This window comes from Enoplosus armatus, chromosome 15 (genome assembly GCF_043641665.1).
Source record: "Enoplosus armatus isolate fEnoArm2 chromosome 15, fEnoArm2.hap1, whole genome shotgun sequence".
Lineage (NCBI taxonomy): Eukaryota > Metazoa > Chordata > Actinopteri > Centrarchiformes > Enoplosidae > Enoplosus > Enoplosus armatus.
In genome coordinates, this window is record NC_092194.1 from 14,088,841 (window position 1) to 14,115,224 (window position 26,384).

A 26,384-nucleotide genomic window follows, 5' to 3' on the forward strand; every position below is an offset into this window, starting at 1 on the left:
CATCTGGCCTGCTGTACACTAACAGTCTTTAGCACCTATTGTAAAGTGCAACCAAGCTGCTCAGGAGATTAAAAAGCCATGTTAGTGCTCTTAGTCTGTCTTATTTAGTATGTCTTGATTTCACTTTCAAAGTGGAGTAAGTTTTCCTTTTATCATACTCTGGGAAAATAGTGTGCCTGATGTATCAGTTAATTAAAGTTTAATGTGTGAAGTTGGAGTGAGGTGCCCTTCAACAACTGGCTTCACAGGAAAAATTCCATTCTTTTTTTTTATCTCACTTGACAGAAGATCAGATGCAAAAATTAATCACCAAATTAATATTTCATCAAATACCACTTTTGCCAGGACGTTGAGAAAATATTCATTTCATGCCAAATTATGTATGAGACCTCGGTGGTCTGATGCGGTGCGGGGTGGCTGACTGACAGGTTTGAGACAACTGCGTGTGTGTGTTTAACACACCGCTGGCACTGCCTTCCTACCTGACCGCCTGCAGCCATGAGGAAGCTACCTGGACGCACACTTCAGCAGCAGCAACAGCTCTCCCTGCTGTCAGCACAAACAGGGTGTGGGATTGATCCTGTGTAACACTTTTCCCCCTTTGCACCCCCACACAACCTCTCATTTTTGCTTGCAGCATCAAAATTTAAGAGCCTCTTATGGGATGGTGGATAGGAGTTTGTTGTTGAGATGGGAGTTGGCTTGACGTGGTGTAAATGAGAGAGGGGGGGGGGGGCTGCTTGTTTCTTCCTGTAGGTCTGTGTGGAGACATGTTCATCCGGAGCTGAGGGCTGCTCCAGGGCCCCTGCATGTCCGCACACCGCCTGGGTGGCAAGGGCCAGTCAGCCTGCCTCAGGGCATTTCGCGCCCTCTGCCTGACTTTCTTTGTCGTCTTCTGTATAAATCGCAGGCTTTACACATGCGGCTACATGAGAAAGCTCTTGTTTGTGCATTTTCTTACGAGTACGCACACATTCGCTCAGTCCAATTTCTGTTTTTTGGGCTCTCATGAGTATTCACAGTCAAATAGTGGATGTCTCTCTGGTATATGATGCAATATTCCGTTTCTGCCCGTGGTCAGGGCCCTAATTGCAAAGGGCTACTAATTTTCCATTTCCAGGGCTTCTCTGGTCTGACCTCACCAGTCAGACGGGCCATAGATCAGGGCAGTTGGCCTCCCATGGGGCCCTCGCATGCTAGCAGGCCTCCAGTCGTCTCCCCGTTTACCCCTTTTGCCGTCATCAACAGACCTGCACCATAAACAACAGGCTTCCTCTCTCACTCACTGAGTGATGTCAAACCATAAGAATACAACTTTCTTATCTCAAATTTCAAGTTGCTACTCTCTGAAGTTGCTTTTTTTGGCATTCTCACTAATCTTTAGGTTTACTAACTTGTACCATCTTTACCACCTTGTGAAGGGTAGTAAACTCATTGCATCCCCTGTATTTAGAAACTCGCACAATTCTGTCCGAGCATCTTAAATCTCCGCCTTAAAAAGTCACGGATTATGGTCACACACAATTATGTCCAACACATATGCCTGGTTTGCTAGGCCAAAATATGTTTTTTTTCCACCATAAAGTTTGTGGTGTTGTTGATTGGTGAAGGAAATGATAGAGGTGGGGGGAGGAGAGAAAAAAAACACTTCTTTTGATAATGAGCTGTTAAATCACCCTTACTGGAAAAGAACAGTTTTAGCATGAAAAAATGTGTTCTGTTTGGAAAGTGTGATATTTTGAAAGATTCTTTCTAGCAGTTTGAATTAATTAGAAGTTACAAGATTATATTTGGCAAATGACACTTGAGCATAGATGAAAGAATTTTTTTTTTCTCAGATCCGGAGTTGATGAGTTTTAAGTGGATATTCGTCCCTCCTCCTCCTCCTTTGCAGAGCTGGCAACAGACCCGTAGCATGAGCCAACAGTGCCATCTACGGATCATTTCCAGAAGCTGACAAACCAAAGAAACTCTCCACACTTTGGCCTCTCTAAGAATGTTAGGAGCCATTCAAAAGATTCAAAGGAAGAGATCATATTCTTCAGAAGCATTGTTGATAGAGGAAAAAAAGCCCAATTATAATAGGAAAAAATGAGCCATCCATCCCCTGGCAGTAGTGATAATGGCAGAATGACAATGTGGCACTATCCTTGGCTCCGTTGCTCTCATCGCTGGCTGTGTATGGCAGTGTCTCTTTGAAGTGTGTAACCTGATAGACATGCAAGCCACAGCGTACCCCATCCCATCCTGCTAGGTGCTGATCTTTGAACCTGCTCTTTGAGGGGGAGAAATAACAGTTTTGTCAGCGGCGGGGGGGATTGTTCACTTTTGGACATCTATGGCTGTAAGGGTATATTTTCATAAAATAGATGACGTCCTTGTGTCCTCTGCCAGGCTTCAAAGGCAGGCTAGAATATAAACATTATGTAAAAGACAAGTATGAAACATTTTGATTTGTAGTTTGTAATTTAAACACTCTCTCTTTCTTCATGTCAAAGTATCCTTGTTTGTGTGGATTTTGAAATTGGATTTGGTCGGTTGTGTGTCCACACTGCATATGTGTGGTTGGTCTGCTCTCCTCTGCTGTGATCTGCTCTGATGTGTGATACAGATCAGCAGTGTCAGTCACCCCTGGCTGTAACGCCAGTCCCCCTGAAGGCCTGCAAAACCCCTCATATTAGTCATATCACATCCCTCAAGTCCTTTATCCTTCTCTCTGTGCTCTGTGACCTGACACAGTGGCTCTTTATGCCCAGTGACCCTGCTTGTGTGTGTGTGTGTGTGCGTGTTCAAGGTCAGGTCAAATCGGGCCTCTGTTACATGATAACAGGTCTATCTCTGTTCTCCTTACACACCTCTGCCTCTCTCTTTTGCCCCAGTTTGCCTTCTTTCATCACTCTACAGTAGAAAGAAGTGCTCTCACTGCTCTCATCCATATACACTCTTTTTCTCTCTGCCAACCCAACTGCAAACTACTTGATGTTGCACACAAGTAGATGTTTTTATGTAGTAGTTCCTGTTATTTCAAGATGTTTTCCAGTTGTTTTCTTTTACACTTTTAAGATAGATTTCAGCAGATAGAACATTTTACAACACAAAGATGGTGTGCCTTGAAAGTAGCACAGCCTATAGGGCACGGATGGCAGTGAGTTTTGGGAAAATGCAACTAAAGCTTCAATCACTTGATGTAGTAATAGATAATATATAAAAAGATAGTGACTCTATTACGGCAACCCTGCAACCTCTGAGCTGATGAATAAAGACAAAGACATTTAAGCTCATTAGAGTGATGAGGAACAATAGATGATATCCATGCACACGTTCCTTTCTGCCAGTTCTAATTAGCAGCACTATGACATCTCTGTCGTACTGAGACCCAGCTTTGAGGACGATGGAAATGTTACTTTCAAATCTAATTTCCCGTCCTGTAATGCATTCGACTTTTCAGAAACACTGTTTTTTTTAATTTCTTTTATTCTTTGGATAACTGATATTGCGGGTCAGTTAACACCCAACTTCCTCCCTCCCCCCTTTTTTTTATCAAGCCAGTATTTTTTTTTCCTGGAGATGTCTGGGAAAAGTCTTGGAGCGGTGCGCTGAGACTTTTAGGCCTTTGTAGATGAAACATTCCTTTCCGTTGGTGTGTGTTAAAACACCTTGTTTTTAGTGAGATAATCCTTTTCTTAAACTCGCACACCCTCTTCCTCCCCATTCCCTGTTTCTCCTGACCTTTATTACACACACACACACACACACACACACACACACGCACACACACACACACATACACACACATACAGACACACACAGATATACACATACACACACACACCCCTCATTCTCATCCTCTACCGCCGTTCCATTATCGACATCAGCAGACAAGAGTGGGGCCCTCTGAGATCGCGAGGCAGTCTGTCCACAAGTCCAAACATTCTTTTTCATTCTTCCCTCTCCCTCGCTCCTTCTTTCTTTCTTCTACTGGCATCTCTGTCTCCATTGTATTGTCGTCATACTTTTATCCGGACCCTTCAGAAGCCTGGCACTGCGTTGTTGCGAGTGCCCTGATGGAGGTGTATCCTGCTGCGAGGAAAGGAGGGAGAGGGATTGAGGGAGAAGAGAAAGCAAGGAGCAGAGAGGAAGAGGAGGAGGAGGAGGGCAGGCTGGTTTGGCTGGCTGGCAGGCAGCGGAGGAATATCCAGTTGAGCTCTGCGGTATTGATTAGGGAGCTGAGGTGTTGGGAGACAAGTCGTTGAGGAGGGGTGTGAAGGGGAGGGGTGGTCAAAATCAAACGCAACCCCTCTCTGATTACCGGCATGGTGCAGCATTAGACGTACATTGGGGGCTCAACAGGAAAATGGATTTCTTTAAAAAGCTGCTTAATACATAAATCATGACCTCTGGGGTCACAGCGAGGGTTTAGGAGATCAGATCAATAACAAAGCTAATGCAAGCTTGTTGTAGCTGGTTTGTGGTGCAGAGAGACCTCTAAATGGTGTTATTGGAAGTAGCTTACAAGCAGTCTAAAACCGATGGATAGTCACTTTGTAGAAAGTTTTGTTTTATTACATTTTCAGTGCAAGTTTAGAGAACCGTACTTAAGGATATATTTCAACATGAATATATATAGTATAGATTCCTTCAAACAGCTGTCTCTCTGTGTCGCCTCTCTATGTGATAGCCATTGTTATCTTTTCCTTTGGTCTTAGACTGCTTGTATTTATGTTGGTCGCCACCGTGGCAGTGGGGTTGAGATTGCAGGCTTGTTTTGCACATGAGGAAGGATAGCATTAGCGCTGAGATAATGGCACTGTGTATTGTTCGCTGGCCGTGTGGAAGTGGTGGGACAGGATCTATTAGATGCAGGCCCATTTCCCTCCAACTGACGCTAACAGTCCCCACAAACATTAGATAAAGAGCCTAGCCTCAAGCCTTTGTAATTTGTTTGTATTTTTCTGCTTAATGTACTTTGCTCAATCTTGTTTAGCGATGATGGAAGCTGATAGCCTTATCTCGCCTTGCCAAGGGCATGAGCCACTACCACTGCTTGGTTGAACATTGTTCCAGTGAAGAAAATGTGTGTGTGTTTATGGTCTTTTTTTCTGATTTTATTTTGATGCTGGATGAATTGTAGATGTAACTAGAGGTTATTTGCATTTGAGATATTGGCTAATATGTTCTATTATGCCCTGATGTAAATACAACATTATGGAAAGTGCATTACTATAATTTCTCTTTTGTTTGATTGTCCTTATTAAAAATTAAGGCAAAACTGTGATCATTTTCTAAGCCTGGCACACCAAATTTGATTTCTTTTTACATTTTTGTCATTGTGTGTTTTGTCAGTTTTTCTTCAAAATGCCTTTGGATGTCCTTCCTTTCAAAACAACCACTACTTTTGATCATCAGAGATCTATTGTTACTTCTTCACTGTCACCCTCGATGAAAATACATTTTTTTCACTCTGATTTCTCCTCTTTTTTTAAGTCAAATTTCAAGTTAATCTGAAAATATGAAGGTAGATTTTACATGGCTTCCACAGGCTAACTTATTGCTCTTTTTACTCTGCAGCCCCATGTAAGAGTGTGAAGGATAATCCAGCCATTTAAGAAAAACAGAAGTCACAGAGGAGGTTGGACTTGAAATAAAACCTTTTAAACTCACCAGTATCAACAGCTAGTCAGGCCCAATACTGCCTGTCTCAGATCAGACAGCTGAGGAATAGTGCTACGTCTTTCAACTCCCCGCCATTCATCTACTCCGAAATTAAGAGGGCTTTTATGTTTTGTTTTGTGAACCATTCCCCTCAAGAAATATTTGTGGCAGGCCCCATCACCTCCCGCAGCTTAAGTCATAACTAGCCGTAGAAAAACACTGTCTGGAGTCTGGAGAGTAGGTTAAACCAGCATCATTGCTATATTTTCCTCTAGTCTCTCTCTGGGGAGGGAAGGGGGGTGGGGGGGCTTCATGATGTCTGTTGGCGCTATAGAGGAGAGAGGACAGGAGAGCCAAGATGCCAAGAGCCTGGAACCTGACCTCACCAGAAAAACATTTACATTTTGGAGTGTGTGTGTGTGTGTGTGTGTGTTTTGTAGGCCAGTGCATGACTGTGTGTATATACATGGACGTCAGTACATGAGCATGCATGCACCCTGTGGACTAGGTGGTTGTTACGGACCATGAAAAGCAACTGACATAGTTTACCTCTCTGTGGCATGAGACTCCTTCTTTGATTCAGTCCTACTCACTTTCTGGAAGCAGCTTCCTGTCTCAGACGCTCAAACACTCTTCCCTCAGCCAAGTGGGAATGTTGCTATGACAGAGCTGGGATTATGAGTTTGTTTTATGCCCTACAGAAAACTGTTGCTGATGCTTATTTATTGGAACACGTTATCCTTTTAATGAAAAGAGGCGAGACCTTGAATGTTTGGAGGAAGTTACATGATTTCCTGTCATCTTAAAAAATCCCAAAACAGTTGAGACACAGAATGACAATTTGTTTAATGTGGAAACAGCCATTAAAATATAGCATTTTTTAAGAACCAGTAAGTTGTTTGCTTGAATTACAAGTATTCATGGACATCGATAAACGACCTTATGTCTCCCCGCTGCTTCTGGACATTTAGTTTTCCATGTGTGTAGATATGGAAAGCCTCCTTGTCCTTGGCCTGCTGAAACTAGGGCTTTGTGCTTGCTTTGGCCAAGGCCCTCTCCCTCCCTGCCTGACGACTGGCTGTGCCTGTGTTTACGTAACCATATATATCTGAGAGGAAACTCGTGAAACGTTAATCTCTCTACTTTTTAACCCTGATGAATTTCTACATTTTCCAGCTGTGCGGCATGGCATATTTATGCTCAGGCTCTATTGCTGAAAACAGCTCTGTCATTGTAAATGAATCACTATCCAAGACTAAAGAGTGTGTGTGTGTGTGTGTGTGTGTGTGTGTGTGTATGTGTGTGTGTATAAACTTCAGGCTAGGAAACTGTACAAATACAAACTCAGCCATGAAAAGCTGCAGTAGTACCTCTATTGATTTAAGTTTGCAGCTTCTTTTTCGTTCTTCTCCGGACCCAAATCAGTGCATGCTGTTCTGTCACTTGTCACATTGCTGTGGGCTGATAAGCGTCCCTCACTCATCGCGTTGATGAGACAATGTCTCATGTCATATCCTCTGTTGGCTGGTCACACCTGCACTGTGGCATCAGCGGAGGATAATACTTTCCCCTATACTGCTTCCTCTCTCCCCTTCTTGTAACTCTGACCTGCATCATCTCAGGAACCGGTCGGGTTATTCAGGTTTATGAGCAGCTGGCTTTGTGAGCAGTTTGTTTTTCTTATTCTACCACTCTGTATGGTTGAGGACTGACACGTGGTGAGTCATCTCTCCAGCCCATCCACAAGCACAAAGGAAGAGCCCGTCTTTCAACAGCTGCTTCAAACAGACAGCCCTACCAATTTACCGAAGGGAATGTCTCTGAAAGCCTTTTAGAACAAGGTTTTGGCCAATGTTTGTTTAACAAAGACATTCGTTAAGCTTGCACGTCCATTTGTTGCTTTATTTTGATGGATCAGACATTGTACATAGTGAAGCCTCAGTATATATAAGCAGTATATAATCTTGTAACCATTGGGTATAACTTAAAACATTAAAATTGGTCCAAACTATATCCTGTGCCTTGTGCACGCCTCCTCCACATCCTGTCATTCCTTCACCAACTCTCGGAGTCACCTTGGAGTATTGTCTGTACAGAATGGTAATGAGGAAGCTGATTTAAAACAAATAAGCAGTATCTCCTCCTACTAAGCTCACGCTAAGCTTCCTGTCAGTTTGGCATATCTGAGTTGTCAGGACAGCCCAACACGCCTTGGGACTATGTCCGCATTACATTAAACACAATCGCTTGACCCTAGCTGGCCCTATCCCCTGTACCACATCTACTTGAGCTGCTACAACAAGGTCCAACCCCCTCTACATGTTCCCACCATGTGGGAGAACACGGGAGAACAATCCCATTACATTACAACAGGCCTAGAGCTGATCTAATGGAGAGAACATTAAAATCATGTCGTGTCCAGTCACTTACTTGATGGATCCTGGGAGAGAGGGACGAAGAGGAGGAGAGATGGAGAGGAGAAGGAGTGTTGGAGAGAAGGGGGAAGGGGTAGGAGGCTGTGGGGTTAGAAAGCCTGTGATGGTACCCCGGTGCCCTTGAGCAAGCTGTCATTCAAACCACTTTAATTAATTTCTCGACTTTGTCTTCCTCCCCACCTCCCTGCCATCGCACACAGGGATGCTACATACAGGAGGCAGTAATATAATAGAAAGTAACAACTTAAGACTCGATAAAAAGAGGATTTTGAAATGGAAATTGTTTCTGTAATAGCCAAGATCTGCCAACGCTGGCTTCCTAGTTGTCAGAACAGGTTGAAGCAGGCATGTTGGAAACCCACCATTTTGCAGAATGGAGCTTTGTATTGTTAGGGTGTATAATTAAGACCTCATTGTGACAGCCATTGAGAGAGAGCTAATGAGGGTTCTGATGTATTCCATATGAATATGAATATTGAATTTTTAATATTTTATGGCTTTCTAATTGCCTTGGTTGCTGTTAATGGCTTTGACTGTTGGATATTACCCAGACTGAATGTGTGGCATGCGTAAGTACCTTTTTAAGCTGAGAGCTGAAATAAAATAGCCGCATTTTCAAGCCGAAGTCTTGACTTTATGATTGTCGTGTATGTATCTTTGGGGCAGATACATATCTTGACTGAAGGCATGTCTGTGACTGGGAATACATTTGAACCACTCTTTTACTCCCTTACTAAGATGAATGTATATATAATTACAAAGTATATCACACACACTACCTTGATATAGAGTTTAATGGCCGTATCGTTTCTTTGTGGAGCATGTCTGCTGGCCTTAATCTTCCCCACAGCTGACATCTTAATAACTCAGCCCTCTCCATCCATTTCCACGGGAGACATCCGGATGTTGGGGAAGGATTAGTTTAATGAATTTGACAATTAGTAACAGAAGTTAATGACTGCATGGGGCTAAGTACCCTGATGGACATGGCTGGGGGGACTGAGGGCTTCCATTGCTCTGGGCCATAGATCCTCATTAATAGCTTTTCTGCCTGCTGGAGAGGACAGGGGAAGCCAGGCCAGGCCTTTGTTTAGTCTGCCACTGACGGGGCTGCTAGGGGGTTGCACTGTTGCACAACGCCACACCAGAATTAGTCCCACTCTGGGCATGAGTTAATGCAGGGCCTCAGGTCCTGGATCAGGTGAAGCTTCCTTTAATGAGCTAGGGTCATTAAACGTTGAAAAAAGAAAAGTGACATGGAATCAGGGCAGGCAGGGAGCTCTTTCTTTGGATCTTGTGCCAACAGCCATGAAGAAAGAAAAGTGGCTTGTGGGTCACAAGAGTCCTGATGACCTCTGTCTTGATTTATCGTTATGTTAGCTTCTTACCCGGATTCCACCTCTAATGCAGTCAAAACATCGTTTAGCCACATAGCTCTCATAAAGATTTTATTATTATTTATTATTATACTGTGCTTCATGAGCTACCTTGTCACTTTGTCAGGTATTCCCACTATAAAACATTTTGATAAATTTTTCAGCTACCATAAAATCAAAGTTTGTGTTTTTTATGGCATCATGAATACACATGAAACAATTCCCATAAAATCCATCAATTCGGATTTATACATACATATACCACTTCTTCACAATAATTTATCCCATCTTTCCCACAGAGGATGAGAAAGTATGTGTAGAATATGTAAAATCGCGTCCAGGGCAGCATTAGCTGCCCCCTCATTCCTGCCTGTCTCCTGGTGATAGCTATAATAGCGACGAAAACATAACCGCATCCAACAATAATCATTTTCCAAAGCTGTTTGCCAAAAGGTCTGCTAGCTAGAGTCTCCATTGAAAACAAGCGGATGTGTGAGAAATTTGTCCTGTGTTATCATTAGTGGCGACTATGCCTGGCTATTATAAGGCTGCATGATGTAATGTAATGAGAGCCAGTGAAAAGAGAAGCTATTTAATTGGTCGAGGCTGAGTCGAACCTCAGAGGCCCAAGTACCTACAACAGTCTGCCTCCAGAGAGAAAGGGAGTCAGAGAGACAGAAACACAAGACGAGGATGTTGTTTGCTGTTGCTCTGATGCTCTGTTATTCTGTCAGGCCAAGTCTGGTCCTGCCTAGTTTAAAGCCAAGGGACCAAATTGGTGTTGATGTAGCGCACTCCTTCAACACTCTCATTCCCATCTCTTTGCCTCTGTCTCTCCTTATCCCACTCTTTACCTCCTAATATGCCTCTTTAGGAAGTGACAGTTGTATTTAGGGAAAAGGTTATCATTGTATTAGAATAGAGTGCTGGCCCCGAGGCTTACCTAGAATTACATGACACTGCCTGCAGCCCCCTTCGCTCTGTGCTGGGCTGAAATGTTATCAGTCTGACTTAATTACTGTCACTGGGCAGTGGAATTGACTGTAATGTATATTCCAGTGTTGGACACATTGGAGAGATATTAAAACTGGAGTACTGAATTCTTAAGATGTCTTGGTGTTTAACTTTAGGTCAAAGAGTTAAATTCTAGCTGTGTATTTGTCTGTATGTGTTTAGCTTCAGCTTTATACCTCACATCCTCTGCTGCACCGTAAACACCACACACACACACACACACCCAGAGCACATCCTTTATCTGATTAGCTGGCACGCCTATGTGAAGCTGTGTGTGTGTGTGTGAGAGGCACAGTGCGTTGCAGCGCAGCGTCAGGCCCCAGGCAGGGCATGGATTTCATTTAGGAAAGTATCAAAGGTTTACACGCTGTTCGCTTTAATCAGCATGTTTATCAGGCAGAGAAAAATTGCAGGAAGGGACCACAGGGAGAAGGAGGGGGTGGGGGGTTATCTTAAGGACCAGTAGCCAGGGAAATTGATAATGGCTACAAGGTAATTTACTGGAGACTTGTGCATCCCTCCACTGCTTCTACTCTTGCCTCTCATTCTAATTACAGCCCATGTAATGTTCTAATGAATCTGCAGGTGTGTGTCTGCAGGGGAGGGGCATGAAGGTAGCGAAGGGGGTTGTGCATGTACGTCTATGTATGTATGTGTGTGAGCATGCACCGCTTGCTTGCACCTATGTGTGTGTGTGTGTGTATGTTTGTTTGTGTGTGTCACTGCGGATCAAGCCTGTTTTTCGTGAGAGGAGATTGAACGCATCTCAAGGCTGTGTCAGTATCTCTCGAGTGCACAGTTGTCTCACTGTTTCTGAAATATGAATATGATATGAAAAGCAATTATATTAGCCCTCAGCAATATTAAAGATACATGCCACTCACAGACACAATGCTCCACTGATACTTCAAGTTGTCACTGTGGTTCCGTCTTCCAGCTGGGCGTGTAGAGGATGGAAGCTGCGGCCAGACACACTCATCTCCTGCTCACTCTAGACTGCCGATAAGGTCCAGGAACTGCCTGTAGTTGTGCTGGTGCCTCCAGTCACACACTCGCATGTACGCAAACCTCCAGGGGATATGGGCTGGACCATAAAGGCCTTGATATGACCAGAGTGTAAACATCCCCACAGGATTGCAGTCCAATGAAAGGAAAGAGCTGTCAGGAATTTGCGTTCTTTGTCTGTGTGCGTGTATATGTTAATGTGGTTTTGTTCAGATAACACTTTGGGATACCATTGTAGGTGGAGCGAGGATTATTTGGCCCCCTGGGACAGTGACATCATATTGCCGTTACGATGCACGTTGCACATACTGTATAATGGAAAGGGCAAGAAATCTTTGTGGTTAAGTTTCCTCCATGTTTTCCTCCCCACAGGAAAAGGAAGGTGTCGAGGCAGTATCTGTAGGGGCCATTCTCTCCGATTACCAGAGGGTCCGTGTGGAAAATGTGTAAGTCGAATGCACACTGATCCAGAGCACACTTTCTAACTAAAGTGCACACACACACCCACTACATTTAGGCCTCTGAACTCGAATGACGCACACTCTGTGGTCCACTGAAGGAAAAGAGTACATCCTCTGTAGTCTTTACCTCACTGTGTGTTCCAAACTTGGACTGAGTTTTGTTTAAACACATACACACAAACACACACACACACATATACACTCACTGAGTTTTGTTTATTCCTTTTTATTTAGACTAGCTTTGATTTTATGGTGCAGCTCTGTTTTTGTGGAGCAATGATTTCAAGACAAGGAATGAAACTGATAGTTTCATAATTGTCATTTGATTTTGTTAATATAAAAAAATGCACTTTCCCATTATGGGTGAAACACAACAGTCTTATTCGCAGAAAAAGAGATGTTTTCCTTGTGACACAGATACTCATATGTCTTTCTTATTCTTGTTCTTGTTTTAGTCTTTCTCTCTTTGTTTTTCTTTGCCTTCCATCCTCTCTCTTTGTTCTCTTGTGTTCTAAACTTACACAGACTGGACACATTGCAGCACAAAAGCTCTGTTCTTATTAACAAATCCTACTGTCAGTCAACTATTGTTTCCCCTTATACACACTAGGTGCATACATATAAACATCTCAGGCATGTCTTGAGCAGTAGACCTTTATGTGCAGACTGTTTGGCTCCAGTTACCTGCTGTGGATGAGTTTATGCGACAGACAAGCCATAGCTTAAGATGGAGTTTTTGTGTTTGTCATGTCTTTGAATAAAGCCATTGGCAGTGGTGGCAGGTGGGAGCATGTCCTGGGGGCCTATCAGGGTGGTAGCCTTCCCAGAAATGGAGAAGGTGCCCAGCCTAGTTGGCTTTGAAGTTGTTCTGGAGCTGGCAAATATTCAATATTAACTGCTTTGTATCTCGTTCTCTTTCTACAACTTACTGCTCTCCCTCTTCCCTTTCACCTGTTCCCCAGATGTTTGAGGCTAGGTTTGCAGCCCCTGGCCTACCTGTGGCGCAGAGACCAAGAGTCCCTGCTCTCTGAGATGATATCATCTGACCTCCATGCTATCCTCATCAAAGTTGCCGCCTTCGGTGAGTTTGTGTCTCACTCTTTTGTGTCTCAGGCAGCTGCTGAGTAGTCTGATGTTCCCTCCCTTCTGGTCACGCTTTTTACTCTCTTTTTACTTTCTCTGGAGGTGCCATGTTGGTTAAGTGCTGTTTGGCATGGGGATAGAAGGGACAGAATTTGGATAAGTGAGGGATAGGAGGAGGAGAAAGGGAGGTGTAACCAGAGAGAAAAAGAGAGGCAAGCAGAGTAATGCCCTAATCATTAATCTATGGCTTAGCAGCGGTGTTGAGACTTGTGCCAGCGGCGAAGGCATTGAAGCAGAGAACAATATGAAAAGATAAGAGGCACAGAGGGAGGAGGAGTGAGGGAAGTGCGCAGTGGTATTGGGTGGGTGGGTGGCAGGGGGGAGGGAGGGTTGGCAGTTGAGAAATAATCACAGGTGATTGCCCCACACATTAATGCAACCTGTCAATAAGCGACGCATGTCCCCATTGTGCGAGAGAAACACTGCATTCTCTGCTCATGCATAGCTCAGAACACGCGGTCCATGAAGCGAAGATTAAAATCTCTCATTTACTGCTTCAGCACTGAGGGAAGAGGTTAATGTGGTGTCACCTGCTCTCTACCTGCCTGTTTTGGAGCCCGAGGACAGGAAGATCAGATTACTGAATAACAAGAGAGAGTAAAAAAAAAAAAAAGTTTTCTTTTTCTTTTCTCGGGTACATGATGTTAAGATCCCTACCTGTATCTACTTGACAGTGCAGCCGGATCCCTTTTGACGGTGCCAGTGATAAATGATAATTACAGCTACAAATGGTTCTTTTTACTCTCAAACTACTCATGGCGATAGATCATCATGTAGACACTGTTTACGTGCTGTTAAGTGCTTGTTGTCACCTTTGGTAGCAATCAGTCGAAAAGGGGTCCACGGCTGACTGATGACCCGCAGAGCTGAGCGTCGCGTTCAAGACATTCTGCATGTCTTTCAACGCTGCTCGAATAACCTCTCATGGAATGCACTTGTCAGTCCATTTATCTTTGGTACTTTATTTGCCGGATCCATTTCTCATTTTTAATGGTCTCATGATAAAGGACCTTTTGGTAATAAATAATAAAACTTGTCAGATGCCCGTCAGAGGAGAGATGATGTCATGTTTTATTTTTCTGTGGGATTCTTATTATTGTTGACCAGTCAAAAATAAGTTTTATTTCCATTACACTTATAACCAGATAAGATCCAAGTCTGCATTTATCATGAATTGATCAATCATAATGTCAAATTGCCCTCCTGGAATAACACACATAGAGAAAAACCACACCTTAAAGACCTCAGTCACCTTGTAACCCAGCTACCTCCGCCAAGCTCTCTACTCTAAACACAACTTCATCTAAAAGCAAATTCTCAACATTTTTTGGAAGATTATAATTAGAAAGAAAAATCACCTCGGGTGCCTTTGAGTGTGTATCTTAGCCTCCCACTGTAGGCGTTTGTGTGAGTATGTGTGCATGTGTGTTTTGGCTACAGGTAAAAAGGAAAGATCTTATCAGCCCTGACTCCTCACCTGTCCCGAGGCAGTGGTAATTAGAAAGGAGAGAATTGAATAGGGGTGCAAGCGCCCAAGGTATTTTACGCAGCACTCATATAATTGCAGCTTTGGTGGGAGCAGGTCTGAGCAGTGAGGTGCGCTGTTTAGAGGAGATTGGGTGACAGAAGTGCGTACCTGGTGGCCTTTGGTGTTTGCGTGTGTGTTTTTGTGTGTGTGTGAGCGAGAGAAAGAGATTTGGAGGGATTTACTTGTGCAGACCTCATGAGCAGAAAAAAAACAACTCTCACAGGGCAAAGGTTAAGTCTGCATCTGAACTGACAGCCAAAACGGCTTATGATATTCCGTGGTAGTATGAAATGGGTTTTGGTGGGCTCTGAATAGTGAGAAGTCATTCAAGATTAATATGCCTTCATTAGGCACTCAGAAAGACAGGTGGAAATTAGCAGTGAATGGATAAAGAAAAAAGAAAGACTTTCTCTCTTAAGGGAGGATATATTCCTTGATGACAAATCCCTGTAGTGAAAAGACAGCTGTCCAGATGCAGGATGATCCTCTAAGTGAATTCTCTGGAAGTGTTCATTTGCGTGCTGTTGGCAGCCTGAAACCACAAAAGAGAGAAAGAGGATTTTAGTCTTTGAAGATGGCAAATTGCATGTAGTGGAGTAAGTTTAACTATCCAAGTCTAAGCCCATGAATGTCACAAAATGCTCCTAATTAGCAAAAAAGCATTTCTCTCAAAGTGAAATGCATATTTTTGTTGGCATACTGTCTCTTTTATAATGCAGTATCTCTTCAACTAACCTTGGTAATTGGCAATTTCAAAAGCTACCATTAAATATTCATGTAATTAGTTAATTGATTGATTAGTGCAGGTGTATATGAGGGCACAGGTTCAGCGGTTAATTGGTCCTCAGCTCCGGAGATAATTGGCATGTGTGAAATCAAGGTCTATCCGCTGGAAAACCTTTTATCACTGCATGATCTTTTACCCTTCACACGAATATAGCCTTTGTGCTAAGAAGAAGGGAATTTATGTCACAAATTTGCTGTCACTGATCACCTCCCCCACTTAAGGACATAGAATATAATTTAATGTACACTTAAAGGACAATTAATGTTCAAAGACATTTTTAAATAGCATTCTTAGCTATAGAAACTTGCAAAATACAACCTGTTTTTTTGAATTACCTACCGTATATAAAGGAATGTAGTGTCAAGGCATATAGATATGACAAATGTTTTAAAGAAGCAATGCCAGGCAGATATTTTCACAAGGTTGGAACATGATGATCAGGATTCAGACACTATATAACAGTCCCTGCAAAAAGACAAGATGCAATTTGCTCCTGGAATTAAGTGTGCTGTCCTCTAACCCGGGCCAAATGAGCTTTTAGCCATTTCAGTCAATCAATCAAACAAACATTTTCTGTTCCGCAGTACAGCGCTGAGGCCCTACTTACACATTTAAGGAGGTTTTAAGATAGTTACAGTGAATGATAGACACGTGGTTTCTGATTTCAGGGTATTAGTTTGACGGGGGTGACATGTTTTAGCCTGCTGCTTACGGTTGGGTTCAGTTGCTTTCTGTTGAGTCAGTTCCAAAACTTTTAGAAAGAAATCAAAATTGGATCCAAATCCAATTTTTAAAAGTCCCTTACATCTACAACTAATGTTTGCTTTATAAAATGCCCAAAAATAGTGACAAATCCCAATTCTTTACTATAACAAAAAGCACAAGGTGACGTCTTCATATCACGTGTTTTGTCTAAAATCCAAATATATTCAGTTAACTGTTGCATAAGATACAAATTTGTTTGGAAATTGGCTGTGCTCACAAACCAGTTTGGTATTTTGGCTGGAAAAGATGAATCAATTTATAGTAAAGTAATCATTTCACCATTAATGTCAATAAATACGTTAATTGTTTTCTTAGTAAAAATTTCCCTTTGTCAGATTTTACTTTTTTCATTATTTAATTTATTATTATTAGATAGCATATGGTAAAGAGTTGAATGGAAAGGAGGCCACAGACTGTGACCCTTTCGTGCCAGTTCAATCAAATTGATGTTTTGAACAGTATAGAGGTGGACTCTCAGCTGAGGCATGCTTTAACAGTTCATGTATGATGGACAAGAATTCCTCCTCCTGCCACATGTTGGACCTTCGTGTTCATGCAAAAATTATTTGCACAGGTCAATTTTGTGCGGTTAAGTTCTGTATGGTTGTGTGTACTCCCAGTTTCTCCTTTTTGATTTGTTGGACTGAAAAGATTTCATCTTGATGCGATTGCAACACAATTCTTGCTGCCTATTATTCTGTTCACAGACGCTGAATTTCAGATAAGAGCCTGACAAATTTCACATATAACCTTAATCTTATCATCCTTTGTACTGTTCCGCCTCCCTCCCCTTCTTTCTTCCCTTCCGTCCTGTATTTCTGTCTCTCTCTCTCTCTCCCTCTTGCTAAGATTAGGTGATAGTGAACAGCTATTGTTTTGGCGGGGGTCTTTGAGAGCGTTGTTTAAAGGCTGATGCAGCTCACCTACTAGGGAGGAGATGCTCATTTCATCCATTTAAAGGCTAAAATGTTTCACATCATGAATCCAATTTTCTCTGCCTTTTCTCTCTGAAGGCAGGGATTAAAGCGGAGCTGTCAGCTGGCACGCCAGATCTTAAGACAACCCGCGGATGTCTGCGATACTGCGCTCAGCTCAGCTCAGACAGTATCTAGAATCTCCTGGCTTTTAATTTAGCATTAGGCTCAGTAAGCAAAATCACAAGCAGTTTCAATTAAATAGGTAACTCACTGCTGTGGGTTTAAATGAATCAACTTCTCCAAGGTGGGAAAGGGCCAATCATGATCGTTAAAAAGAATTAGTGCAAAAGTGTGCTCTGGAAATAATTGCCATTGACTTCTATCAGGGTAGAAGTGAGAGCAGCATTAGAAGAGTGTTTTTTCCAGATTTCAATTGTTATTGTTAGCTTTCTACTATATGGTTAACTTGTATTGTGCTTTCTAAAGTTTTAAACATCAGTTTTTACAGTTTTTTTTTCATATCTCAATATAAAAACTAACTTTAATGTTTAAAAGGCTCTTGGTTTCCTGGTAAACGTTTTATTCTTCGCTAATTTCAGCCCACTAAATGTCAACAAGGTTTTTAAAAAATGCTCTCCCTCATTACTGGACTCCCTGGTTTTAAAGTTCACTGAATTTAATTGGAGTTTTATAGGATAATATGAGGTAAAAAGCCCTTTCAAAGGAGAGCCATTCCTCTCAGTCTCTCTTAGGAAAGCTCCTCTCTCTCCAAAGTGCAGTCTTGCTGTCTCTGGCGGCAGACTAATGGCAGCTTCTAGTGGGCTTATTTGGGTTTAATGTGGCATAATGAGGTTAGGTAATTGGGTTTAGGTCAAGTTGTAAAACAGGTTCAGAGGAGACAGAGATGTGAAGATCATGTAAATGAGTGGTGTTAGATCGCTGAAGGCTCACACTGGTGGCTACTCAAAGACTTCTCAAAGCATGTATTGTATGAGTGCAGCTCATTCCGCCTAGCCTCATTTCCAAACGGTTTCAGTAACCTTAAGTCAGTCAGTAACATCAATTAAGAAAACACTCATACAAGTGCTAAGTGGTCTTGGGAGAAATGCCTCCACTTTAATGCCATCTTTGTATCATTTTATCACTCACTCCTGTCCTCCTAGTTTTCCATCGTCCTCTTCCCTCCTTGTAAATATCAAATCATGTATCATATATTATTTAAGAGCAGGGAAGTTAATGAACATATTAAAAAACGCGGCATCCCCTCAGCAATTTGGAGCCAATTATTAAAATTTGTTAAAAGGCATGACTAATTAAAGAGGATATTTAAATGGGATTGAATTTTAATGCTTTTTTCTCTTCTCGCTCCTTATTACCTTTGTGGCAGGGTTAAGATGAGAGGATGTTGAGATTAGATATTCTCACACTAATTAAGACCACAGATCCCCTGGGAAGAGAATAAGGGCCCTACTCATTCTCTCCCTCCACACTCTCTCCACCCTCCCTCCCTCCGCTGTGGCCCCTCCGTCTCTCCCCCGCAGTGCTGGACCACCGGGGCCCGGAGGAGAGACACAGCTGGGATTAAGAGGAACCAGGGATGGGATGCGACGTCCTTCTCCTCTCCCTTTCCCCCTCGTCTCCCATCCATTGCTCCCCATGGGGCCCACGGATGACACGTTAACCTTTGAGGTTGTCAGGCCATGAGAGAGGAGAGATTCTCACATTACGATTAACTTTGTTCCTTTAATTAAACACATGAATGTGCCGTATTGGATTTTCAGAGAAATTACTAGGAACAATTCAGCATTTTTTTTTTATTGCGATGGCATGACTGTCACTACTGTAGGCCACTTCGTATAGGTCATCAGTAACTTGTTAATGATTATGTCAATCAATTAATAGGCAGCCACAGAAAAAGGAAATGGAAAATGTTGGAGAATAAGGCAAAGCCATCGCCAGTCACTATTAAGATGTAGTTGTTTGGGTCCAGTAACTTTGTCCTCATACTTCTAGATAACAATCGGGTATTTTACATTAAACATAGTGGCAGGAGCATACAACTACATGGTTTGGAATTTCCTAAAATTTAGCATTTTACATTCATGTCCTGTTATGTTTTCACTGTTCTATTCTTTGTGGAAAGCACCTGGTACTCTGGGCTTTTGTTTTTTGTCGTAGCAGTGAAGAATGTACAGTAGGAAAACGTAGGCTGCACTTTCTTTGTGAAAGGAGTTGTTTACAGGGTGAGATGGAGTTCAGTGTGCTGCCATCAGGAACAGGAGCCTGAAAGACAACATCAGGATTCAGTGTCACAGTAAAGTATTCGCTGTTTTAAGTGCACCCTTTTATTCCTGCTTATATGTACATAATCCCTAAATAGGACAGATCAAAGTGCTAATCTTTGGGTGAAGCTATGGTCTAGATTTGGATATCTTGTTAAAAGGGCAGGAGGTTATGACAAAAGGCTTTTTTTCTCGAAGTCTACTGGGTTGGTTTGTTTTACTTTGTTGTTGTTTTTTTTGTTGTCTGGGGAGAGAGGGTGCAGTGAGTTTGTATTTTAGGAGTGTGGCACCGCTGGTTATTCATACAAAAGCTCTCCTCCAACCTTCTCTCCCCTTCTTCTTTTCTCTCCCATGCCTGTGAGTCACTTCCATGCACCATTTCAGGGGAAGGGGAGGGAAAAGGCAAATAAACAAGATCTCTTTCCAGAGTTTATATTCTCAAAGGGAACTAGATGAGGGGGTGGCGGGCGAGGGGGCGTGGGGGTCTGTGGCCAACAATTGAAAACTGTTGCCCTTACCCGGAGAGATCTGTGTACACTACTTGCAAAGTCAAACAAATAGATCCAGGGTGCAGGTTTACGTGTGTGTTTGTGTGACTGCCCGTAAACCTCCCAGCCTGTCATCTTCAATCACTGTTCTCTGTTCCTGATCAGACCTCTCTCTCTTTCTCTTTCTCTCTCTCTCTCTCTCTCTCTCTCTCTCTCCCTCTCCATACGTGTGTCTGTGTGAAATGGTGTTTGTGTGTGTGTGTATATTTCTGTCTTTGTGTGACGCTGTGTGTACGTTCGCATGTCCCTGTGTGCGTTTCCCACGTGGGTGCCAGGCCTGGATCCAGAGAAGCACTTAGGAAAACCTCTGGCTGACATGGAGCCCTATCTGAAACAGGTCACAGACTGGTAGATACTCTGCCACGTTGTTTACACTCTTGACTGCAGTATTTCCGTGTATTTCTACATGTACATCATTTGCTCACAAGTCAGGTTATACCTGATGTTCATGTTGAAAGTCATTTAAAGTCTTAAAACATCTTGAAGTGCTTAATCTAAAGCCAAAGCTACAATAATACTACAATGAAATATATATTTCTTTCACTGTAACTTTTAGTTTTAGAATGATTGTATTCTCACTGCTTTACTGTGAGAAAATATACACACCAATCCCATTCTCGTATAATTGCTGTTTTTTATCACAATGTTATAATAATTTTGGGTATTTTTTCTTTTAAACTGGTTTCAAAAATAATAAACTTCTTTATTGAACATGGAAACACTCTAGTAATGTAAGACTTATATTATTTCTAATTACTTGTGATGTGTTTCTAGACTGTAAATTGAAACATTTTGGTGAAAGTATTTTAATGAGGTGTTTTGTTTTCACTGATTAGCTCTCCCAGAAGTATGGAGTTCATATTTGTGGAGAAGGAGGTGAATATGAAACCATCACCCTTGATTGTCCCCTCTTCAGAAAGAAGATAGTAATGTGAGTAAAGCAATATAAACTTACAATCATTTGTGTCAGAGCTCAGTTATACTTTTTTCAGCATGTGGCTGCTGTAAGTTTGGAAAGTGTTTTTTTTGCCAGCGCTAGTGTATATGAAAGTTTTTTTTCGTGTGTGTGTGTGCAGTGATGCAGCAGAGACAGTGATCCACTCCGCAGATGCCTTCGCTCCAGTTGGCTACCTGCGCTTCACCGCGATGCACACCGAGAGCAAAGACTGCGTGAGTCAAACTTCTGCAGCAATCCTTGAGTGAAACTTGTTTTCCAAATAAGATCAATGCTGCTCAATGCTGAATCAATCAGTTTACAACAAAAGTTTGAGTCACTTCGGGGGTTGATTACTTTAAAACCGCTCTGAGGGCAAAACAAATACAAGAACAAAACCTCTTGGTGTCTGATAACTTTGTCGAGCAGAAGAGAAACACAGCACTGTAGGGCAGGGTTCAGATCAGACCTCCAGAGGGCCTTCCTCTCTCTCTCTCTCTCTCTCTCTCTCTCTCTCGCACACTCTTGCTCTCGGTCTCTCCCTTCATCCCTCGCTCTCTCTCCTCTAGCCCCACATGGCCTACTTTGACGTCTGCAATATTCACTGCAGCCTGAAACTAGGCCCAGCTTAATAAACATGTCTGCTCATATTAAGGCGCTTTGCATTCAGGTAGCTGGCTAAGCGGACACATGGCGGGGGTTGCGGGGAGGCAGTAGGAATTGGCTTTTGGTATATTAGAAGGAGCTGAATGGGGCTTCACAGACAAGAGGGGTGACACTTTGAAACATTTTACTTTCCCTGCAAGAACAGACAACAATCCTTTTATTATTATCAGAAATTCTGTGATGGAGACATCGGCCTCATTTATGTGTAATTTTAATTACTCTGGTTCAAATTGTCTGGTTCAATAAGACACCTCCTGGCTGATGAGTGTTGCGGGCGACAGGAGGTGCTGCTCGTATGCCGTTATATTTGTTGCAGCGAGTTAAGACTGTAAGGGTTACGCTGAGGGATGTTGCTCGCATGTAGCTCAACATGTCTCCAGGGTAAAGCATGTGATTTGCACGTGTGTTTCTTTGCACATCACACAATAATGTCTACATTTGATTTTGCAGTTGTTTGTGTGCCAGAGAGTGTGTGTTCGTGTTTGTAGCTGTGTGTGTGTGTATATCTGCATGTTGGGTGGGGGCTGGGACTGTTATGGACAGAAAACATACCCCCATCCCACAACCTCTGTGACCCTGCAGCCTCACTCCCTACAGCTATATATTTTTTCACTCCCCACACCGCCGCTACCACCCCCATCACACAAACACACACACACACACACACGCTCACATGCTCCCACAGCCCCTGTAGCCCCCCCTAGGTTGCTAGGGGAAGAGCAGGGAGATCCAGGGCCTGCGAGGGGAGGGGAGGAGGGGGGCAACCAGGGGAGAACCTGCCCTGGTTCAGCCTTCTGAAGCTCTTCTCGTCAGGGTGACAGATCTGCGGTGACACCAGCACTAGAGGAAACTGCACCGGGCTCAGGGGGTGGGGATGGACCACCATCATTTGCCCTCCGTTAATGCTAGTCAAGCTATTTTTCATGCTGGCCAGGAGAGAGGGGCTGAAGTATAATTAATTTGATTATCATATGGCCTAATGCAGTTGACAGTAGATGAGGGGGGTGAATGAGTGTAGGGCGGGGTGATGGGGCCGTTGAGGAAATATGAAATATGTATTTAAATGCGTGACGCCCCAGCAGGATTTGGCAGGTAATATGTATGCCTTAGAGAATGGTAATGATTTGTTATTTAAAGAAGAAGCAGTGTGTAGAGGCAAAGTAAACAGCAGAAGAAAAAAAAAAAACTAGTGAAATCCAAAACATGTCTCACCCATCCAGTCATGAGTTTTGACTGACAGCCAGCATGATTGAATCTACAGTATCAGAAAACACCGCTCCCTATTCGCCTGAACCACGAATATGTTAGGATGTTGTTTCATATTCATTCACCTTGAAGTTATGTGTGTCTGGGCCCTTGTCATGAAAGACTGACACACACCGCCCGCATGGTGGGGTATTTGAAAAGGCTGGCTAATTATACAGCATTTTGTCTGTCTTTGCAAAAGGCTCAGCGCTCTTTGGTGGGCGTTTGGCCTGATGTATTCCCTGTGGTGCTTTATTGCAGGATGTGGTGGCGAGAGCTTTGCCCCATGGTAGTTGTCCTTGCCAGAGCGCCATTGACAAGATGACTGAGGAGGTGGAATATGCTGATCAAGCTGAAGACAACCAGCAAGAATTTACATCAAATTGTGACCTTAGTTGTCAGCGGGGCCACGGTGAGATTCATTTATGGTGAAACATGCACGTGCTGACATGCATGCTTGAATGTGTGTTTATGTGTGTGTGTCAGATGATATCTGTGTGTCGTGTGTGTGCTCCCTGAATCTGTGTCATGCGGCCAGCATCATGATGCTAGTATTTTTGAGTGATTGTTTGACAAGAGCTGTCATTTCTGTAGTGTATTTGTGACAGTCTCTGAATTCATTTCTCCTTTGCCACAAACCACCTACCTCTCATACAGCATACGGCCTGCTTATAAATGAAGAAACAAACAAGCATTATACAAGCCTTATAATCACTGGACCAACCATTTGTAGTGCTGACTGCGCAAAGTACTTGTGGAAACCTAAACCTTTTAACCCTCTTCCTCTTCATGTTATTGTATCTCTTCCTGCAGATCTCCCTCCATCCTGCTCACCAAGAAGCTCCGGAGGCTATCAGTGGATCTGTGGCATCGACGGCCTTCAGAGCCAAGAACCCGGGATCCAGGGCCAGACACGGGCAGCTTTCACACAGCTGCAACGTAAGGGAAAGTGTGCCGGAGAGAAAGTATTGAGCAAGAGAGTGAACACTTTTGAAGAACATAGTGTACCAGAGCTGTGGACATGCTTTTAAATATCTCTGTGCTCGGGAAAAAGAGTCTACTAGAAAATTCTTTTTTGCCTCTTTGAAATCGCCGAAGCAAAAGGCACATAGAAAGACACTCACAAGTAAACTAACCTTTAATAAGTCATGCCTTTTTGCGATCAAATAAAAATTACATCTTTGATATGATCAAGGGGAGATTATACATAATTCCTTTGTCCAAGTGTGATTGTCCAGATTCTTCAGAGTTTACTGTAATACATTCCCTTCTTAAGCCCCACGGATTGAATGGAGAGAAACATATGGGGAAAACTTCTTTGTCCCTTGGGTGTCTTTCTCTCTCCTTACTGTGTTAGCTAAAGACACACGAGGAGGTGTGGCAGAGCTTGAGAAGTCGTTCTTTATTCAAAAGTGCTTGTCAACCCAGCAGGCAAACCCCTGTGTGTCAGAGACGCCGTCCGTCACAAGACTGGGATTGTGAGTTGGCCACCAAACAAGGACAAGCACTTCAAATTAACCCAAACCAAGCCTCTTTTAAAACACACACATACAGTGCATTCATGTTGGGTGGGTTATCGTTTTTGCCCTGCAGAAGTTTAAAAGTGCACGCTTTTACAGTGCATCTGAGTCTTTCTTTTTTTTTTTTTCTCTTTCTCTTTTTTGATGGAGAAAGAGGAGCGAAAGATGAAAAGCATATTTAATGTTTATCGTGGTGCTCGGCTGAACAGCCTTCACAGTGCAGAGACAATATTAAACAAGTTAATATTTAATGAACAACCTCTTTGTATGAGGGCGAAGTAGTCTGAGACGCTAGTGTTGGCAAAGGAAAAACAAACTTGAAGCTCTTTCAAATGATTGTAGGGAGAAAGGCTTTGCTTTGAGCCCTTGTGCCTGCGTTTGCATCCAAAGCCTACAATGTGCATACACACTGTGTTAGACTGCGCTTTATAGAAGGGGACAAACACCATTAACACTTTAAAGCAGTTTCAATAGATTTCAGTGTCTGAAAAAAAATCTTTGAAACTATCCACCTCTAAACTACAATGGTGATAGGGTTCAAATGACTGTTTGAACAGGCTGACTATATGGCAGGTATAGCACATCTGTAAGCCTGACTCTTTGACACAAGCAAATGTCTTTACACTGACATGATTTGTTCACTGGCAACCTTTCCTGTTGCAGTGGTACTAGATACAACTCATAATTTCCTCAAAACAGGGTGGGAAAAAAAGGTTTATAGAGGTAAACTAAAAACATGAGTCTCAAAGAACCAATTGCATGAAATTGGTGACTAGTTACAAACAAGGATGCACTTCTTTTTGGTCACAAATCTACCATTTTGATTCTACAAACTGCTTCTCTGCAAGTTTGTGTTATGTTAATATAATTTACAATATGCTACACTACAGTGATTTACAGTATAATGTGTTGCCTGTGTCCAGGTGAGTTGGGCATGAGAGGCTGGAGGATGAAGGACATTATCCTGGTTCACCTGTATGTGAGCTGCATGGAAGACTTTGTTCCACTCAACACAGTCTATAAGGAACACTTTGGCAAAAACCCTCCAGCCAGGTAAAGGTGCAAACACACACACAAACCTTTGTCGCTGTTTTTCTTCTTTACATTGTTCAAAGTATTTGTTTCTCTGTACCAGTTTTTATTTTGAATTCAAGTTATTACTGTAGCATTCATTCCATGTTTCCCCTTCTTGTTAGGGTGTGTGTCCAGGCTCCTCTACCCGCCGGTCAGCTGCTGCAGATGGACTGCTTGCTCCATGACTGGATCGAGCCCCTGGAGGAAGGCTGCTTCCACCAGAGGGAAGCCCTGCATGTCCAGAGCCTGTCCCACTGGGCCCCTGCCAACATTGGGCCCTACAGCCAGGCCCTCAGGGTAAGGCACTATGGTCCACAACAGGGAGAAGGTAGTGTTGCTGGTGGTGGGAGTGGGAGTGTTGACAGTTTAAATTTGGGGGTGTCCACAAAGGTAAGTAAATTGTTCCATTAATAGACTAATAAATTATTCAGATTTCAGTATTACTGTCTTGTCAAAGGATATGTTTTGCAGATCACCCTGTTATTCAAAATTTCTCCAGTTTATTTTTTTCTGATCATCTTTTTTTTGTTAATTTCAACCCTGTCCTTCTCTTGTTTAGCTACTGATAGCAAATGAAAAATCTAAAACATCTCCCACTGAATCCCTTGATCCTCGTCTGAGGGTCTGAGCCAAAAACAAGGAGCATTATTTTCTTTTGTGTCATTCTTAGCAAAGCAATTCAAAGTATCACTTTAGGGAAGGGAAGTTATGGATTAATGGAGGAATTCCAAGGATTAATTTGATGAATGATGAATGTCACTGGTGATTCTTATGATGCTTTGTTGTGCTTGACTCTTACAAAGCAATTGAAATGTCTCAGATTACGTGCAGTACTTTGTGTGCGTCTCTGTTTATGTATAGATGCATGTGTGCAGATGCATGTAATTGTTGCTTTGTATTCTCGTTACTACTTTTATGCATACATGTAAATATGTATCCCTGTTGTAGTGGGCAGTTTGTATCCATTTTTGCACTTGTTTGTAAAGCTAGGAATTGAACTTCTTTCATATTGTTTCAAACCCAGAAAGAATG

At 42.7% G+C, this 26,384-nt stretch overlaps 1 protein-coding gene across 2 annotated transcripts in view; it reads left to right on the forward strand.

The window, feature by feature from the left end:
• dph6 (diphthamine biosynthesis 6) overlaps window positions 1-26,384 on the forward strand; it is a 54,489-nt gene that overhangs the window by 2,988 nt on the left and 25,117 nt on the right. The window contains exons 4-13 of one of the 2 annotated variants that reach the window (XM_070920877.1): window positions 11,855-11,928; window positions 12,906-13,024; window positions 20,189-20,250; window positions 20,750-20,844; window positions 20,990-21,083; window positions 22,379-22,381; window positions 23,020-23,175; window positions 23,535-23,697; window positions 25,202-25,331; window positions 25,475-25,649. In XM_070920877.1, the coding sequence (XP_070776978.1) occupies window positions 11,855-11,928; window positions 12,906-13,024; window positions 20,189-20,250; window positions 20,750-20,844; window positions 20,990-21,083; window positions 22,379-22,381; window positions 23,020-23,175; window positions 23,535-23,697; window positions 25,202-25,331; window positions 25,475-25,649 (1,071 nt within the window). The remainder of the gene's footprint in view (window positions 1-11,854; window positions 11,929-12,905; window positions 13,025-20,188; window positions 20,251-20,749; window positions 20,845-20,989; window positions 21,084-22,378; window positions 22,382-23,019; window positions 23,176-23,534; window positions 23,698-25,201; window positions 25,332-25,474; window positions 25,650-26,384) is intronic. The other variant, XM_070920879.1, reaches the window with a different exon arrangement.